General features: G+C 46.2%; 1 protein-coding gene across 5 annotated transcripts in view; it reads right to left on the minus strand.

Moving 5' to 3' along the window:
- Positions 1-20,529, minus strand: part of Pde10a (phosphodiesterase 10A) — a 419,189-nt gene that overhangs the window by 25,621 nt on the left and 373,039 nt on the right. For all 5 annotated transcript variants that reach the window (XM_055615961.1, XM_055615960.1, XM_055615964.1 and 2 more), the window contains 8 exons: positions 18,993-19,133; positions 16,247-16,402; positions 14,854-14,904; positions 14,291-14,349; positions 12,648-12,699; positions 9,737-9,879; positions 7,632-7,724; positions 5,220-5,406 (listed from right to left, as the gene is read on the minus strand). In XM_055615961.1, coding sequence (XP_055471936.1) covers positions 5,220-5,406; positions 7,632-7,724; positions 9,737-9,879; positions 12,648-12,699; positions 14,291-14,349; positions 14,854-14,904; positions 16,247-16,402; positions 18,993-19,133 — 882 coding nt within the window. The remainder of the gene's footprint in view (positions 1-5,219; positions 5,407-7,631; positions 7,725-9,736; positions 9,880-12,647; positions 12,700-14,290; positions 14,350-14,853; positions 14,905-16,246; positions 16,403-18,992; positions 19,134-20,529) is intronic.

Consider the following 20,529-nt stretch of genomic DNA (forward strand, 5'->3'; position numbering starts at 1 on the left):
TGTTTTGGAAATTTTATGTTTCTCATTTGGTAAATAACCTTCAATGTGAACATCAGAAAATAATACAGTTTAGGATCTCAATGCAGACTAAGGATATCTCTGAAGCTCTTCATCAGTTACCCACATAAGATAACTGGGAGTTAACCTTGAACTCTTTATCAGCAGGAGAGACTTTCAGAAGTGGCCGCTGTTGGTCTGACACTGATATCTGCACAAATGACCCCTCAGTCTTGGGCACTAGGACATGGAAAGGGCACAGGTCCTCAGAACCCCAGTGTAAAGACAATCTGGGAATGTGCGTGTGGCCTCCAACTATCACAAAGTGAAAATATGCTCTTTCTACCTTATAAATGGAACCTGGCTTCTTGGCAGATGAAACACTTGGTTGGTGGTTGTTCAGAAATTCCAATCTATGTACTAAATCCTCAAGACAGTCCAGTGGCCCTAACAGCCTGGGCAATTAGAAGGCACCTATCTCTTACATCAATAAACTATATACTATCTGGTAAAAATTACATTCACAAGTCTAGTCCATATATAATTAGTAACCTTGAAGAAAGCATTCTACTCTCTATCTTATCTTGGTGAGTCCGAAGTTCTGCACCTAAATGACTTTGTAGAAAACTTGCACCACCAATCAAAAACCATCTTTCTGGACCTAAAACATCTTCCTAAATCCTAAAGAACTTTATCATAATTTTAAGATTATCCTATTTAGTCTTCAATCCCATCAGAGGCCAGAGAAGGATTAATGTTACCTAAACAAACAAGACGTGCAGAGCAAACGGCTTCCAAAACTATAGAAACGACAAAAGACTGCTGACTGCCTGGACAATCTTTAATGTTCAAGGTAGACAGTCACTTTAGGGCGCAGCAATTCTCAAGGACGTGGACTCTGGAATCATCTCCCCAATTTGATCTCTTTGCCAATAACTAACTGCAGGCGTGTAGGTAGGTCCCTTAATTCTCTTTATTCAGGTCCTCATCTGTGACCTTAGTCCACTGTAGAGACCAATCATAAGGTGTTGTAAGGGGCAGGCACCATTGGGTAGTGACAGTTCAGATCTTGGTGTAGAAGCTATTAATACTGTGTGTTGGTCTCAGATGACGTCAGCTTGGCACGCCACTCCCCCTGACTGCTGTCTTCCTCTAGTGATGATCAGGAAGAGTATGATACTGTCATGCAGGAGCCAGGTGTGCCTCTCCCTGCATAACACTTCCTACAGTGGTAAATCAACAACACAAACCAGAAAACACACCATGGAGGACTCACTGCTAGGCATGGACCAGGCCAAGTTACAGTGAGGGTAACTTCGGGAAATGTCTGAGATTTAAACCACATTCGCTAATGTAAGTTAAGTATTTACTCACTCTCTCTCTCTCTCCCATTGATTTAATTTGCATTTCAAATGATATCAAAATATTTGTTAAATACCTGCTTTCGGTATTTTTCCATAACATTAAATGATGTCATTATTAACATCACATGGATTCTCTACAGAAATCTTAAGACCAAACACAAACTGTATAGAATTAGAAACCTGTGTTACAACAGTCCAAAGAACTCCACAGCAGCAGAGATGGCTAAGTCCCTAATAGAACAATTGATGTGGGGAAGGAGCAGCTACTTCGTGGAGCTAGAGATGCAAAAAATGTCTTCAAGCAGTGAGAGTGTGGAGACGAAGACAGCACAACAGCTAACTGTGGTTCCTAACTGATACACATACTACACACACTACACAAAACACACACACATGCATACACACACACACACACACACACACACAAAAGCATACACATATGCACACACCACACACACACATGCACAGGATGTGTTCATTTTCCAGGGCTGGTCACTGTCCCTAGCATCATGTCTAACATGTTTGAGAGGGCTCAGTTCCTATGTATGGAATGAATATCTAATAATACTTACCATCAACTTCATAAGCTTAGAATTAAAACATCAGAATTCAACTCACACCTGTTTCTCTGTCCTAACAAATTTGGAGAAGGACTATACTTGGTTTTTTGTTTTTTGGCTTTTTGTTTTTTCTGTGGTACCCAAAAGAGGCAGTCTGGGCACACCCGGGGGTTCATGTTACAGATTTTGTGGATATGCCTGGCTGTGAGACTATGCCTGGCTATGTGGCATCATGCTAGTAATAAAATTTGAATGTTACAAGACAACTTTGTTACGACATAAGATCAACCTCAGATATTTCTCTGAAACCCTTTGCCACATGTACACAATATTCCCTAATACTCCACACAGCAGCCAGGCCCCCTGTCTACACTTAACACCAGTCTCCTGAATTCAGCCTGAGTGTCCAACAGTCAGTCTGTTCGGAAGTCCTTTTCAGCTCTGTCCCGTTTCCTGTGCTGGGTATGAAGGCGTGTTCTAGACGGCAGCCACGGCCACTTCTGTAAGAATTGCCCATGCTCTCTATGTCACCCTAACTTGTGTCTCCCTAACTTGTGTAGCCAGGGCCCGAAAAGCATTCCTGATCACGGTGGCCTCCATGGTGTTCCTAGGGGCTCATACTCAGCAGCACGGTACAGAAGATCCACTCACCTAAATGGATCTCCTTCCCGGCCTCCCCTTCTGTTTCTCCTTCTCTCCCTCCACATCTTGCCCTCCCTCTCTAGCTCCCTGACAGAGAAACCCTTCAGTCTTTGGACGCCTGAGCCCCAGGCTCCAGGCTTTGGGCTCCAGCACTTACAACTGCAGCCCTCGGGTTCTCAAGCCTTCAGCTAGACTGAGAGTCGTGCGGTCACCTTCCTTGGTTCTGAGCCCTTTGTCCATGGGACTCCCAGCCATGATCATCTCATAAACCAACTCTGTCAGATTCTGCCTTCCAATTAATACCTGTCACTTCATGCCCCTTATTCATTATGTCTCTAATAAACCTTACTAAGGAACAACTACTCTACATTGTATGTGACACTTCTTTTTTACATTTATTTATTTTTGTAGGGGTATGTATGTGCCACGGTTTACATGTGGAGGATTGAAGACAACTTGCAGGAGCCAGTTCTTCCTATCCCTCATGTGGGATCCAGTGACGAAACTCAGGTTGTAGGGGTTGGTGGCTAACCTGAGCCACCTATCCAGCCCTTCACATCACTCTCTGATGTCTGTCTCCCTAAAGGAGGCTTGGTAAAGAGCTGTGGCAAATGCAAGGCCTGGGGCTAAGGGACCTCAGGGACAGCTTACCTTCTAGCCCTGGCTCTGCCACACTCTTGCTCTGCAGCCCCAGGCACGTTATTCAAATTCAAATTCTACATTTCCAGCTTTTCCTAGTATGGTGGCATCATAGGTGATGCCACACAACTGAGTGTTTGTATGGTGAGTGTGCAGAACAATGCCTGTCATGCTGTGTATCAACAGCGCAAAGATGCCTTGCCCACTCCTCCAGGGTGTGGAGAATCTTCGGATCCAAAAGGCATGGAGTCTGCCTGTTCCTAATGCCTCCCTTTTCCAGGTCTGTGTTTTACCGCCCAGCCCATCTCTGGCAATGGAAATCGTAAGACATGTGAGAACTAATTGAGTCTATTAATCTCAATGGCTTCTAGCATTTCTAAGTGGTCGTTTTCCATTGAGAGTAAGTGCCCTTTAATTCCATCAGCAGGACGCCATTAGATGTGTCTAAAGATAAACTAAAGAAAACAAGGGCATTCTGAGTGTTACCATGGTCCTTGAGTCCTGCCTCTTCTCATGTACAGGTGCCACAATCCAACAGAACCACAGAACCTGACTACAAATCGCAATGCTTGGTTTAGAGGCAGCTACGGTCTAAATGCTCTTCATTTGAGACTAAAACTCTTCTGAGTTCCTGGGAACACATATGTCTTGAGTTAGGGATAGTCAACAAGAGGAGGCCATTTCATATCTCACAAAGCTTTTTTATCTCTACGATCTTAACACACATGAGTGTTCTTCAGAAAGAAGTGGAGCTTTCAAGGGAGGGTAGAGGGAACTGGCATTGTCCAATTATCTGCTTGGGGCAGTCATGCGGTAAGATGCTTTTCCTACTGGAAACATGACCAATGCAGCAAGGCTGACTTGTTTAGAAGGTCCTGGGAGAGCGCTAGAATGATGCCCACAGTCAGGCCCTGACCTTCCCTTCTACAGCTGCATACAGCAAGCACACAGGAAGGGTCCTGCTGCCATCATTTTTGCAAGCTCTCCTCTCCACTTGGATTATAAGGACACTTTGAAGCACATCAAGAAGTTCTCTTCTTCTGACATGGAGTGTGGCTTTATATAAGCAAAGTCCCCACTCCAGTCCAAGCCAAGGCGGGCAAAGTGGAGAGGAGAGAGACGGCCTCAGACTTCTCTCATGCTTTCAGAGTAGAAAAAAAAAAAAAAAGGTCATAATTGACAAGTTTTTAGTAAGGAGAGATGTCTCAGCAGTAAAGTCAAAATGGATTTCCCAGAGAATTGCAGCCGTCCCGGTGTATTTCCCTCATTCCCCGTGAAGGCTGGGTGGCCCTGCCCGAGGAGCAGAGGGCACAAATTGTACTGGGCTGTGGAGGCACATGGGACCTGCCACTTGGGGAGGTCAGCCTGGCAGGGCAGTGTGAGAAGCTCCGATTACAAAGCTGATTCCTTCGTAACTCCCACTGGCATAATTGTGCTTGAGAAGAGTCCTAAAAGCGTCCCTAGTTGCAGCACCGCAATCCGGGATTATCAGTTTTTGAACCCCTGAGTGTTCAATTCCATTAAATTATAGCAACACAGAATACTGATGATGAACTTCAGCGTGTAAACTGAGCCTCACTTTATCCCCTAGGAACAGAGTGGCCCAAGAGGACTAGAGTGTGTCATCATCCATGATGCTTGCACACATGCATTAACCTGAACCCTGAATTTCCTCACAAGCAGAACCTTCCTGGCCAGTGGGGAGATGTGAGCTGCCGTTTGCACCCTGCGAAGACTCACTGCTGCATCACATATGACAAACAGACAATGCTCCCCTTTTCTTGCAGTCAGAGACGCAAGCCTAGCGCTCCACGCTTCACCAGCACGTGAGCAATTCTCTTTGAACAAACGCACACCTTGCCCTGCACTCAGAGACTCAGGAGACAGTTTTCTTCATGGACATCATAAAGCAAGTGTGAGCAGGAATCCCTGGCTCATAGTTCACAGAGGAAAGAGAAACGTAAAGAAGCAAGTAGTCTGAGCTCAGGGCTCCACATGAGCCCAGGGGCATGCTTACGTTAGCACAGTGCAAGGCCAGGGCGCAGAAGACGGCAAACATCTTGAAGTTGTTCTCGTCTGTCTTGGAGAAGGCACTGCCGCTGATCTTGTTCACCATCTGCACCACGCCGATCACACAGCCGCGGCTCACGATGGGCATGCACAGAATGTTCCGTGTGGTGTAGCCCGTGTACAAGTCCACTTCCCTGTGCAAATGGAAGGGACAGCACCATCACCGGAGTGGAAGGGGGGTGGGGGGAGACAAGCGACACATTCCCACCAAAAAGCTCAGCTCCGATTCCTAACATGTGTGCATACGTTGCCAGTGGCACTGAGGCTTCAAGATGGCGCAAAAATGAAAATGTCCTATCACGACATTTTGCGATGGTTTGCTGGGGCAGTCTCTACTGGAGGCTCCTGGCCTATTGACTAGGCTCTCAGCATCCTGATCATCAAGACAAAACAAGGTGGGTGATTCAGGGGAAAGGGCAGGAAGTTTGGTAGACTGTATCTCCCTTTGAACTTGGTCAGTTATGAGACTGGTTATTTGCTAAAGCGGCTTAAGATTTACTTATTTATTTTCATGTGTATTTTCTATCTGCATGTACACCTGCACACCAGAAGAGGGCATCAGATCTCATTACAGATGGTCGTGAGCCACCATGTGGTTGCTAGGAATTGAACTCAGGGACCTCTGGAAGAGCAGCCAGAACTTTTAACCACTGAGCCCTCTCTCCAGCTCCCAAGGCATTTTAAATGAGTGGGGGTCAGCCAACCACACTTATCACCAACACAGTCCATGCTGCATTCATCTCTGGATGGTCTATACCATCAAAACACTGGGCTAGTGCAGCAAAACTCCTCCTCATCATGTCCTTCAGATCAGAAGGATTTGCTGACCCCTGCTCTGAGGAGACGGTTTTTGAAAACAAGACTGAGCTCTCCCCGGCATAGGTCACTGAACCAGCAAGGGGCTGTGCATGAGCCCTCTGTGCCTGGCATCTTCTTTTTTACCCCATGCCATTTTTAAACCATCCAGCCCTTGTTATTGCTAGACCATAGTCTCCACGATAGAAATATTCCATTTATCCACTCTCCATTTAATGGACAACATCATTTGTTAATGGCTAATTACTGGCTGTTACAAGCAAGGCTGCTGAGATTTGTATCTGAGTCTTTGTTTGGACAAACAATTTCATTTTCCTCGGAGTGTGTGTGTAGGAGTAGGGCAGACTGGTGGAGCATGCACGGTTAGAGCTGTTCCCAAGAGGCTGTCTAATTGTCTGCTGGCACCAGTAAAGCGTAAGAGCCCCAGTCACGCTACAATCTTTGCCCTCTCCACTCTGATGCCAGCCTCACTGTCTCAGCTGCCTAGTGTACACTGGAAGACGATCTGTTCATGCTCCATGTACGGAGTGGCTAGGAGTGCATCCTTTATGGTGAGGCAGCCCACATACTCTTGTTCTTTTAGGGGAGGTCTCACACAGTCTAGATATTAAGATGACGACATCACATGCTTTGCCAGTCAGTGTCCCCCTCAATCTGTTTTTGGTTTTCCAAATAGTCTGACTCACAAATTATCCAGAAAGATTTGTAAATGATGACAAATAATTTCAACATTTAAGTGGTCGAAGGACAAGCAACCTTGTTGGGGGTGGAATGAGAGGTAACTAGTATTCTCGACTTGTTGGTAAGATATGGCTATAATACAGCTGTGTTTCTGTAGGAGTCTTGCATTGTCTGATAGCGTATCATTGATTATAGGAAATGCTTCCAGACTATTACACTGTTTTTAACATAAGCAAGGAGTATATATCAACTAAACACTATTGTCACGTTTCTGAAATATTACTATCACAGCCTCAGCATCTACTTTCTAATTTCAAAGGACTGAATAAAATATATACTATGATTTCAAGTTCTCCAGGGTCCAAAAGGAATAAAAAAATTTCCAATGCCCCATCTTAACTATGCACTCTAACAATATCTCGATTGTGTGGCTTACTTGATTCTTACATTGTGAGAGCAAAGTTTCCAGAGCTCTTAGAAAGATCATCTACAGTCCAAAGAAACAATTACCACTAGGCATTCTCATACCCGTATGAAACTAAGGCTGAGAAATCAAGTCATTGACACCAGTTCTCTCTGTAGGGCATAAATGACAGGGCCTTAATTCAAAACCAGGCATAATAGTCTAAAGCCCACTTCCTTATCCCTGTGAGGCAGCTGTAGAACATGCAGAGACAGAGCACCATGTGATGAAATCATGATACCACCAGGAAAAGCTAACAGCTCTATTGCTTGACCCTCTGTCAGGCCTCCGCAGGGAATGCTGACCCAGAAGTAGCCTCAGACTGTTGTTCTCTGTTGGAGTTCACTGACCACCGACAGCAGACAAAGTGAACCAAGAACCCTTCAACGGTCTTTTCACCTGTTAAAGCGTGGGTCCGCGTAAGCGTCAGGAATGTTCAGGACCTCCCCCGTCCTTGCCACTTGGCCAGCAATCCCCTTCTCGATGGAAAACCTGCAGAAACAACAACAACAAAAAAAGGGAGCCGATAATTACATAATGATGTTATGAAATAATTATGAAGCATTTCGTTAACATCAGGTATTGAGTTGAACCTTTCAGTACAGGTTAGGCTTACATTTACATGTCCTAAATAATCTTATAAAATATATAAAAGTGAAGCAGAAAAAGTACCCTACAGTGATCACTCCGAACCTTGCTTTAAGATGCAATGAATAACTTGAGGCGATGGGCGATTGTAAACTGAAACTGAAAACTCCTCTGCTGACCACTAGCCCTGACCAACAATAATCTCCCCTTACAACAAACCCCTCATCACCAATTACGGTGTATACGTTTTCTTAGTGGATTTCCCACACAGTGTTTGTTCACTCCCTTGCACACAGACAGCCCAGCCCCAGCTCTGCAGACCTTCTTGAACACAGGACATGAAGTACTCGTTGTCTGTCTCCGTGTACTACACAGAAACAGTACAACACTGTCTTCACGTCTCAAACCTGCTCATATTAAACACAATCAGCATCTAAACACAGACTGATTGCATTTAGTTAAATTTTTAATAAAGCAACATGCTAATCAACACTTTCCAGTTTACTATAGTATAATCATACATGTGTTTATTTCAAACTTTAGTTAGGAAATGCATCTACCACTCACACGAAGGTTTTGTTTGTTTTTTTTTTTTTCAAAAGCTCAAAAGGGGGGATCCAAGCTAGAATTAAAACATCCCCAAAGGACCAACACTGCAGGAAATGCTAAGCCACCACTTTCCTGGTTTTCTTGTGCTTTAAGGAGCGAAAATTAGACACAAGGCGCCATGCCAGGCCCTGATCATGACATGCACTTATCTCACTTGCTCTGAGAGCCGTAGGGACGAGACCCTTCCCTCAGCTCTTGGCAGCTCTTTCTCTGTGGTGAACATAAGCCAGCCTCAACCAGTCCTCCCAGAGCCATGGCCTGGGCCCCTCCACTCGTGTTCCTGTGCTGTAAACACAAGCTACAGTTTCCATGGTTGGAGCAGCGCCGGCCGTGTGAGCTTAAACGTCAATCGAGAGAGACCAGTTTAACCAGGTGACTGTAACCAGGCTAGCAAATCCTGAGATGGAACAAAACCAAGAAGTGAGCAAAACGTAAGACCCCACGTGATCCGACAAGCACTTGAACATCCGAGACATCTGTCAACCTAGAAACAGCAGGAAGTGTCAGGGCAGAGTGGCAACAGCCTGTGACTGCTCGCTTTGATCCATGGCATTAGTTCCTTAATGCAACAAAGAAGCCAAATGAATTTATTTCGCTCAAGCAAATGGAAAGCATTCATTAGTGACATGACGTCTCCTCACTTTGGAAGGTTAAAGTGAACAGAAAGCAAGAGGGGGCCAATGTTGAAAGGGACTTGACTTGTGCACCTGAATTTCAACTCCTCTACCTGTTAGTGCTCCTTGCAGGCCTCCAGGTTGTGACAAGACTGAGCCACTAGGACTCCGCCAACAAGCAAAGGCCATTCGTCCATTGAACTGGCAGTAGCTGCCACTTACGGAATAGAGAAGGCCTTTGTCTCAAAATGCAGCACCAGGGTAGCTAGTTCAGCCGATGGCCAGGCCCAGAAAATGTCTAAGCTATCAATTTCCTCTCATCTGGGCCTTTAGTCCTCACAGGCTGGGTAGCAGCAGGGGCTAAGTTGTTTAAGTTCACCCTGCTCGTAGACATGGGAGCCTGCGGGCTGCAGCTGGAGCGACCTTTACCTACCTGGGAGCACTAGTAAGTTTTTCCAACATGATTTCCAAAAAGGACCGCCTCCAGGAGTGACGCTAAACGCTTCCTAGGCGAGGGTTCGCTGGCACTGCTATGCCATTCCCAGAAGCACTACCTTCAGGAGGCGGGTCCTGGTGGGAATGATATCACAGTATGACAAATGTTGTCGGCACACCTGTGAACAGGCACAGAGAGGTGGGCGACGGGAGACCTGCGCGTCGGCATCGGAGCCAGGAAGGCCGCACCAGCTGTACCTGATCTCCTTGGTCTTCTTGAAGATGGGCTTCCCCTCCTTCTCCTCCCCAATGTCAAACAGGTCTGAGTACAGCTCCTTGTTCTTGTGGTCCACCTGGAAGAGTGCGCAGCGGTCTGCATTCACTAGATTTTTTGCATATATCTGAGACAAACGAAAAACCAGAGTAAGTCGGTGGGAAACTGGAGATGGTTGTGGTAAGCCTTAGCACGGGACGGTGTTTTGATTTCAGCTACTCTGTACCGGAGGAGGAGATCAGGATGGTGAGTAGAAACACACGGATTATGAAGTGCAATGCGCGTGCTGAACCCCGGCAGAAGCTGACAGGAACAGTTCGTGGGCACCCATGCTTGTACAAGATGTTGAAGCGCCACAGCGCTTCCTATGGGCTTGCTGACCAGCTCCTGGCCTCCCTTCCTGAGAATCCTCAAGCTCTCTGAGCACCTGCCTCAGGATGCTCCTGAGGCCTTGGGCTGTCTCAGTCAGCACTGTGGCCAACATACCCTCAGCCTATGAACAGTGATTGTAAAGAATGTGAAATTCTCCAGGCATGAAGGCCCATGCCTTTCAGCCCAGCATCCTGAAGGCAGAAGCAGATCTCTGATTTCTGGGCCAGCCAAGGCTATATAGTGAGACTCTGATTAAATAACGACTATATGATACAGACAATGGATGAGCCTGCACCGGGAGGTGGCATTCCAAGCTCAAGAGCATGGGAGTTCCCTTCTTGCCTCTTGGCTTCCTCTACCTCAGGCTCCTGTGGTGGAGGAAGGGCATATGGAGAGCAGAGTCCCAGAATACTGGCAAGCAGGGCCACCCAAAACCACACAAGCTTGGTCCTAAGAGCGGGGGTGTCACTCAGTTGGAAGAGTATGGCCCAGCACACATAGGCTGAATTCAAAATAGACACTGGTCTTGGGAGGAAGGCCAGGCTGACCAACGTGTTTCACTTCTTTGAATTATTTATGCCAGCAGCCCCTTTCTTTCCATCCACAGAGCTGGCTTCCAAAGCAACCAAGCCAAGTGTATCACTACGTTTATCCCAACTGAGAAAAACTACAGATCTGATTGCTTCTATCTCACTTATCTCCTTTTTAAGGACCCATGTGAGTTTTGCTCATGTATGCAGGTAACACTGAGGCCAGAAGAGTGCCAGATCCCTTAGGGCTGGAGTTACAGGTGGTTGTGAGCCACCAAGCAAGGGTGTTGAGAACTGCATTCTCCAAAAGCACCAAGCGCCCTTAATTACATTTTTATTTGTTAACTTTTACTGACACTTTTATATTTTGGTTGTTGTAGCTGTCTTCTATCTTGTCTCCGAGTAGACTTTTATGACTGTCGTCTCTCTCGTTCTAACACTTCTGATTACATTTTTGATTACTTCTAATCTTTGTGCCCCTACAGTTTCCCTCCCATTCTTCTTTGCTCATTCTTCTCCTTTTCCTAGTCCATTCTCTTTCTACTTTGCCACTGTTGATATTCTTCACTCTAAGATGCCACTGACTACATTTCTGCCAACAGCATCCTGATGCCTCTGTCGATGAAGCACTGCAGGGACATAGGTGAAGCACACGAGTCCTGTCCCTATGTGCTGTCACACAGTGCCCTGTCAAGACAGCTGCCCCAGCCCCTAAACAGCATTGGAGTATATACTTGCAAGCAAAGACAACACACCGGGAAGACTCACATAAAACAAACAGGACATAATGGGAAAGGAAAGCCTGGGGGATTTCCACACCACAACTGATGTGAAAAGAAAGAAAGAAGGAATAAAGAGGAAGGAAGGAAGGAAGGAAGGAAGGAAGGAAGGAAGGAAGGAAGGAAGGAAGGAGAAAGAGAGAGAAAGAAAGAAAGAAAGAAAGAAAGAAAGAAAGAAAGGAAGGAAGGAAGAAAGGAAGAAGGAAAGAAAGAAAGAGGAAGGAAGGAAAGAGAGAGAGAAAGAAAGAAAGAAAAAAGAAAGAAAAAAAGAAAGAAAGAAAGAAAGAAAGAAAGAAAGAAAGAAAGAGATATATGAGAAAACAAGTCACTGCAATACCTTCAACAAGCTCCCAGCTCCCCAGTGAGCAGATTGAAGGCTCACAGAGTAGCTGGAACACTAAGAAAATATGCTAGGATATTTCCAAACACCATCAATGAACAGATGTAGGGCTCAAATAATCAAGTGAATAAAGGGAGGTAGCTGAGGAGCTGATCGAGACAGCTCACAAAGAAGGTGAAAGGTGAGTGATGGAGAGGCCAAAGTCAAACATGGAATGAAAACTCAAGTAAGAAAGCACATTCTGGGAAAGAAACAAACACAGACGTAAGAGTCCACCACCAAACTGAAGCCGTGGAAAGTGCCATCAGCTCACAGCACTGACAGAGGAGGGTGCACAAGGGGAAGGGGGCAAAGGTGGGGAGGTGCACGCTTTCAAGAGAAAACTGAATGACCGAGCACGGCCAAGAACCCTGGGATACCCTGAAGAGGCTGAATCTGAGAGCCTATAGGGTGGAGGAAGAGCTGAGACAAGCCGCTCAAGACACAGAGGATGTAGCCACTGGGATTCCCGAAGAAAACTTCTCAAAGCACCGGCTTCCAGGACAGGCACACTGAAACATTCACGTCAGCAAATGAAAGCGAAGCATCCTCGGGATGCATGAACGAAGCATCAAGTGGGCTCGCTAACATGATAGGCACACAAAGTGCCTGGAGGGTTAGGGCATGAGACTAAGCTCTTCCCAGGTACACCTGTTTAAACAAGGCTGTCCTGACATCCTCCTCCAGATCGTAACAGACGTGAAGAGAGGCGAGGGGGACCTCAGAGCACCACGGTTCATAAAAACTAGCAGAGGGTGTTCATCTAATTTACACAAAACGTCACATCGTGAATGAAGACCAAAAGACAATCACAGTCAAAACCAAAGGCACCTACCATGATGTGTTCAAGTAGAGAGTCTATGGCAACTATGTTATCAAAGTACGTCCTGGGGAAAAAAAAAAAATAGGAAAGATGAATCCTGTGAGTAACCTGTCAACCTCTGAACACATTTTAGGGTTTCCACATTTAAATAAGTGAATATACATGTAATCTGATTTCTGTCTTCTTACAGAAGCAATAAACGTTATTCTAAAAAAAAAAAAACTATTATCATTGCCCTACTACAGACAAATTCCAGAGCAGTCACATCCACTAATTATGTTGAGAATAGGGAAAAATGCTATCATGAGAAGTAAGTAAGACTTGATTCAGGTCAACCAAACTTAACATTTTCATGAATGTTCTCAAGTGAAAAAAAAAAATCTTTAAATTCATTGAATCCACCAATACAGTTAGAATATGCATGATCACTGGGAAAAAAAAATCAGAGAAGTTTGGAGTTAAACTGCACTGGGAAATCAAGAGTTGACCTGAGAAGAAATGCCGTAATGTAAGTGGCCAGGACCCAGTGACCTGTAGTTACTTTAATTAAAGCAAAACACAATCTCCATGGCAGGAACGCGTTGTAGAGGTGGTGAGGCGTCTGCTAAGATGTGACCTCACAGAACAGAACATGGGTTCTCCTGGCTCTGCAAAGCTTTTAGCCCTGCTCTGAAATCAGCATGGTGTACAGTGATCCCAGGATACAGTGATCCCAGGCCATAGTCTCTTTAGCCCGAGGACAGTGAGGCTCAAGATGCAGAGGACAGGATGGCTGTAGAAAGAGTGGGTTTCCTCCTGGAGCTGAGGGTGGAAGGTCATTAAGTGTTCCATGAGCATTTTGGTGACTTTGGGACCATCCCAAGATATGCAAATGTGTCTGCGGTAGAGAAGCCCAATTTCCCTTTCTACGTGCTCTGAGGTGGCTTCACCATGGTCCCCATCATGTCTGACAGGGTTTAACTGTTTGAAAGTAGAGTTGAGTGAGTGGTCACTAGAGCTGCTACCTGCCTCTGATTTCAGACTCCAAAGAACAGCTGCCAAGTGAACCAGCAGGTCCAGCCTGAGCGCTCAGCAGGGTTCCAGTAAGTGCAGGTGAGGAATAAGGAAGTACCACAGCGGGGGACAAGAGCTCCCGGCAGTGCAGCTAGAGGCCTGGGAGGAGCAGGTGGCTCCCCGCTTTACTAAACTGGTAGCAGGGCACAACCCAGCTGACTATGTCCTGGGCTTTAAGGTTTTGGTTATCAATGAGGTGGGTTGCACAGGCAATTGGTCCCCCTGTGGCAACAAACCTGGAGTTTAATAAATATCTATAATAGCTTTCACTACCAACTGGGGGAAAACGGTCCAGGTCAAGATTCAGGGAAATGGACTGTTTTCTCACAATCACATCTCAGACACTATGCACAGAAATGCAGTGGCGTTTAGAAAATTCCAGGTCATACATCTTGGGAAAAGTTAGGGAGGTCCGTGGAGGCATTTTCTAAGAGGGTCTGTTTATAAAGTACGTGTCCAATTAAGGCCACAGCATCTGCCTCCTTTAACATACAGGCCGACCGTGGATGAAGATGCAATTCTATAACCCACAGGTCACTTTTTCCAGGGCGTCGGCATAGGGACTTGCACTTTGCTATCACCTAAGCCGGGAGAACACTTACTTTGAAACATCAAGCAGGAAGTCATTCAGTTCGGTCTGTTTGGCAAGACCTCTGCATACCTGCCAGGGACACAATGGCTGTTAGTCATTCAAGAGCTGATTGAGGGCTAAAACCCAGAGTGCTGTCAACAAAATGGCTGCCGGCCTTCCTGAAAAGCACAACTTGCTATAAACACTGCTTAGAGAACCTTGTTTCCATTCCTTCATCTGATCACTAGCCAGCTCTATGGTCTGGGGCACATAGGCTGTCCACACCTACTTCTGCTTCCAAATTTCTCGTCTGGCACATACCCAACACACTTCCTGGCCCAAGTAGACCCTGCTACTCATGCCATCACCCTGCAACTGCACTTCTCTTCTTGTCGTGAAAAAGATAGAATGCATGTACACTTGCAACAACAGATTTAAGATGGGTTACAAATGAATGGAAGGGGTTAAATAGATGAAATCATTCAGAGATATCACAACATCCAAAACCCAAAGCTTGACGGTATGTGCTAACCTCAACTCCAACCCCCACAACTGCTGCCTTGGGGTGTCCTCTTGAGAATGGCCCACACTCACCTGCACCTGGTGTATTGCTACGGAAGCCCAAGCAAGATTGGCTGTTGCAACCTACAAAACACACATACGTGCACGTCAGACAAACTTGATCTCAGGTCATCAGGTTTGTACAGCAAGCCATTTTACCTGAGTAGCCATCTTACCAGTCTACATTATTTTGTTTGAATGTTAGATAACTGTTTTTCAGTTAAACAAAAATTCAATTGAATTCTAATGGCCTCTGTAAGCTCACGCGGGATCCCCAAGAGGGAAAAATGCCACGTGTGTGCTCCATGCATTCAAGGGCTCAAGCTTATATTCTAACTATGTTTTCACTTCTATTTCCATGTGTGTCATGTGTGCACGTGTCAAGGGCAGAAAACAATCACAGAAAGGTCTTCTTCTTTTGAAGCAAGATCTCACCAGCCTAGAGTGCAGCAATTAGGCTGGACTAGCTGGACCTCTGAGTCCCAGGGACACACCTGTCTCTGCGACCCAGGGCGACCACAGACACACACATTGCCACAGTTGGCTGTTTAAAGGGGTTCTGGGCAACCCACTCGGGTCCTCACACCACATACTGAGCTGGCCATCCCCTCCAGCCCATATTCTTCTTCTGTTCCTGTTTCCCACTTTGCATGTCTTTGCCGAGCACAAGGTGCTAGTTCTGGGTGCTGGAGACAAAGGAGGAATTAAGAGCAAGGCTGGACAGGAGGGAAGTGTCCTGTGTAGTTGAAAGGACAGTGCAGTGCATGGGAGCATACAGCAGGACAAGAGGACACAGGTTCCATGCATAGGAGGCCCTCAGGGCAGGGGCTGTGAGGTGAGAGGGCCTGGTCTCCACACCACAGGAAGGCAAAACTTCTTCCCAGGGGGCAGGGTGTGGAAGCGGTGAGGGGAGCCGCCCCTAGGGAAACAAGAAGTAGGTCACTCAGGAAGTAGGTAGAGCCAGACCACTGTGGAGACCTGGCCCAGACACCGCTGGAGAGGTGCAGGTAGCGGTGGCCTGTGACTGTAGTGTCAATGAGTCAACTCCACTCAGCCAATAGAGAGCAGAACATGAAGCTCCCGTGGCTTAGAAAGGAGACACATTTAGGAAGACACAAGATGACAAGGATGCATCTCATTCATTGCTTGGCTGGATATGCACTGAAGCACATTTTTTTTGTTGTTGTTAAGATATTTTATATAGGGGGAGAAAAAAAAAAACCCGGAGAGCATTTCTAATTTAGCCAGTCTCCTCTAAAAACAGCTTCTCAAGAAAACAGGTTTTTAAGAAAGCTGCTGTTCACAGCCAAACACGGTCAGGCAAATAGTGACCTCACTATTCATTCAGGTTTTCACTGAACGCTGGTGGGTGACACCAATGAGGGCAGGATGACGAAAGGCACAGTGAGCAGGTTCTGAGCCTCACCTCCTGATGACTGAGACAGAAGGCTTCTTTGCCCCAATGTCTGTACAGTTCAAGGATGCCAATCAAGTCTCCAATGGCAGTGACGATGGGCAAGCAAAGGACAGACTGGATTCGAGTCCCTGATTCTAGGCCAGTGCCTCTTGGGAACCGCTCATCCTGAAACATCAAACAGGGAAGGGCTGGAGCTGCAGTGCATTTTAACTTTGCATGAACACACCTTATGAGTAAAGAATGAAGGGAGGGCAGTGTCATGGGTCATGAAAACAATTGTTGGCAGTTCCGGCACTCGCTCCCTCACCTCCCCTGTCAGCACCACCCTAGGCTTCCCAGATGAACACACCAAAGAAATCACAGGCAAACACCACACGAAGAGAGGTGTACACGGACATGCCTCTTTTCTGTTTTCAAGGCAGCGCTTGTTAGTATTCAGGCACCTGCTTCTGTGTTGCCTGGCAACCTATGATGTCATCATGTGTCGACTAGCCAGTTGGCCACACCTGGAAGGCGCGTTTCTTAAAGAGACCGACTCACCATGTTGTCCCGTCTTGCTCTCTCTCTTGCTCCCTCTTGCTCTCTCTTGGCCTCTCTTGGCTCCCTGCCCTCTTTCCTTTCTCTGTAGGGGCACCCCTCTCTTTCCCCCCCATCATGTCCCACTCTCCCTTCTCTCTCTCTCTTCATCTCCATCTAATAAACCTCTTTCACATAAAATCTGTTGTGTGCCTGACCATCATTATTTAATATGTCCCATCAATGCTAACCACTCCATCTGAGATGAACTTCAAGAGCCCATGTCGTTCCTTCCAGCCACCCGTTATCAATTGTTTATCATAACAGTGAAATTGGGTTTGACTTTAATGCTTTTCGTTTTTTTACATAATAAAAGTAAACCTTTTTTTCAAACTGAGAAACTCTAATAGTAGGACTTTGCTATGAAGTCAGTCACCCACTTTGGACATGAAATGAATGTGTGACCACAAATTGGAGTTTCTGATGATGTCATGGGAAAGGAGATAGACAAATTAGGACAAGATTCTTGTTTACAAATTCTGTGACTTTGGGGAACGTGACACTCTCTTTAGACTGTATTGTAATCAAGCAAACGGTTATTTTTCCTGCCATCCAAACAAAAAAGCAGGCGAACCTTTAAGACACTCCTGAAGGCTAGTAGCCCATTAATGGAAGGAATACTGAAAGGTGGAAAGGACAGGAGAGTAGCAGGAGGAAGAAGGTGGGGAGGGAAACAGAGATGCCATTATTATATCAAATTACTCATGCCTGTATTAGAGAAGGTATAATGACCCAATGAGTGAAGATGCTTCTAGCAATTGCAAATAAAAGGTTGAAACTCTGCCACTGATGTGAAAGCCCAGACAGACCAAATGTCTGTGCACTTCAGAATAATATGTTCTAGGAGCCAGCTCAAAGGTTGTCAATGGAGGCCCTGATAGTCAGAGTAAATAGCAGTGCCTAGGACCCCATGGAACAAACGAAGAAATCAAGAATGATCCCCAAGTGGGTAAGGGGTATGTCATCAAAATTTAGCTGCCACACTTTCGTGCTGGGCAGCCATGGCCTGGGGTAAAACTTTTTCATACACGTTTTCTCTAGCCCTGCCTTGAGGCCAGTTATTTCATTACTACACGCCTTGGTCTCCTCATCTGCAAAGGGGTGAGAGTAAGCATGTACACATCCTACTGAGTTAGTACAGGAGAACCTCTTAGAGGCAGGCCCTGGCAAGTAGCCCTTGTCCAAGAAATGTCCTTTATTTCCTACAGTTTCTACCTGAAATATTTTATGCAGATTAGCACAATGACACCATGCGGCATCACTGAAAGAAGAGCAGATTGCTTATGCCAGCAGCATGTGTGTGTACGTTCTCGAGTGAGCGTGCATGTGTGTGTGTGCGTGTGCTCACTCGAGTGTGCGTGCCCACACGTGTGCATGTGTGTGTTCGTGTAAGTCAATGGATATCTTCCTTCACCAGACATCTGTCTGAACACACTGAGGATCTGTCCGTCATCTCTCTAGAAAGGCACATCTTTTCTGCTACCCTTTGACACTGAGGAGACTCAGGCTGGCCTCAGGCCTATTTGTGTGATTGCTGTCCTGGCTCATGGGAGGGCAGTGGATGAGATGTCGATGCTGGTTTTAAAACTCTCCGCTCCAATTCTGACCTCTGTCATCATCAGACCCTGTCATGCTGGCCTCCTGGGTGGGGTGTCAGTGAGAGACGTCAGCAGAGCTGAGGTCACTGCAGACCAGCCACACCCAACTCACAGCCAGCTGGCTTCTGTCTTCTATTACCCAGAAGTCTACGGCCCACCTCAGCAGAATGGCCATCCTCAGACTCCCAAGAACGGGCCACTGCGGCACACCGTTCAGATGGGCCTTCACTCCTGCAGCGGTGTCAGGGTGAGTTAACCAAATGGGTACCATCTGCATTGCATGGATATAAACTCCTTTTTCTGTTTAACCATGGTGGCATGTGTTGAAACAAGGGCTGCGTTTCACAGGGACTGTGACTCTGTGACGACAACCAACCAACAGGTACCTGTCATAAAAGGTATCAATTTCTGGATGTGAAAGTTAGACTATGCACAAACACATTTGTGGATTTGTATCTTTTTTTAATGTTTTTAAAATGCTTTTTTATCATTAATCATGAAACAACTTAAATGATGAGATCGAGATGATATATCATCTTTCTTAATTAAATCGTCAGACCACACGGGTTAAAGCACCTTACCCCAAGGATGTCTTCGACAAGCAGTGTTTTCCTGGACTTGGCCACGTAAGCAGAGATGGTGGTACCCTGTGTGATGGGCCCCGCGGGGATGAGTCGGGGTTGACCTTCCTTTATCCCGGGCGGTGTGAACACACACAGACTCTAGGGAAAAAAAGAAAAGATGGCTTTTTAAGATGGTCTCCTCTGCCTTTGCCCAGTAGCAACAAGACTTTAGAGCAGTGGAAGAACGTTATCTAATTACGCCCTGTAAAAGTCTGGGAGCCAGTCACAGGAAAAGACATGGTATGGTGCAAAGCGCTTCGTAGTGAGCAGCGTGGAGTCTAACACGAACAGCCTGCTTCACACAGGTCAGTTTGAAATCAGAACTCACAAGCACACAGGCACAGGAACTGTCACCTATCCTCCTCTTCTGAACGAGACGTGAAATGAAAAAAAAAAAAAAAAGATGACACCGTGCCACTGGACTATAGACTCTGTCACAACAATCAACCAATGCCGAGCCCAGGGCTGGATGATGCCATCGCCTTTCCGATGTTCTCAGAACATTGCTTTAAGACCCTGTCACTCACATTGCCTGAGCTAGGCTTGCACATTTTGGGTACCGTGAGTTAAAGAACGCACTGCTTTCCTGCAAAGCCACGGCCGGTCTATGTGATTTCCTCTCATAAAGCGACCCTAGGCAAAGTAAAGGTTTTTGGTTTGGGTTTTTATTTTAAATCCATTCTCAAAAATATTAGGGTAAATCACTTTGACAGACTCTAGCCATGTTTTAAATTATTGTCCACTTAATAAAAATGTTTAGATTATTTTCTTATTAGCGAATCTGCATCAGGACTAGCCAAGCATCTGGAACTCTTCGGTAGGTCCCGCCTTACTTTCGTCAGCTGACCCACGTAACATGCCACTTTGCTGTTAGCCCTGTGCCCACAGAGGCAGCTGAATACTATCAACTTATCCGCCTTCTGAGCCCCCCACTACCAGAGGACTCTCTGAAGCCATCTTCTACTCACAGGACTTGGAATCCTACAGCTGGAGCTCCTGGGGTGTTTGTTATTGAACTGAGTGCATGTGAGAGAGGAACTCAAGTAGCTCCTCCGTTGAAAGGGTGGAGCCCCGGTACGCTTAAGTACAAGAGCACACATAGAGAGAAAAACAGATTAGATGATAAATGATAGCTCATCTTATTTAATTTTTTTTGAGAAAGACAGAAAATTGGTACTACTATCAACATGAGTTAATTTTATGTAGTCCTGGGTCTTCGCAGAGCTGGCGCTCTGAACACTTCAGCCAGTTCCAAGTCCCTGTTCACTGCAAAAGAAGCTTCCCTGACCAAAGTGTAAGCCTACAGTACATCAGTTTGCAGAAGCCTGTTTGCTGTGTCCTTCACATCCATCTAGTGAAGAAGCAGCAGCAGCACCAGATTCCCCTAAGACCCCAGTGAAGCTGCTGCCAACCACTCCAGCAGCCTGCACTGGACCTCCTGGCCCCATGAGGCCAGCCAGCAAGGAGGAAGCTTCTAGCTCAGTTCCAGCTGGAT

Source organism: Psammomys obesus, unplaced genomic scaffold (genome assembly GCF_907164565.1).
Source record: "Psammomys obesus unplaced genomic scaffold, mPsaObe1.curated_primary_1811, whole genome shotgun sequence".
In the NCBI taxonomy this organism is placed as follows: domain Eukaryota; kingdom Metazoa; phylum Chordata; class Mammalia; order Rodentia; family Muridae; genus Psammomys; species Psammomys obesus.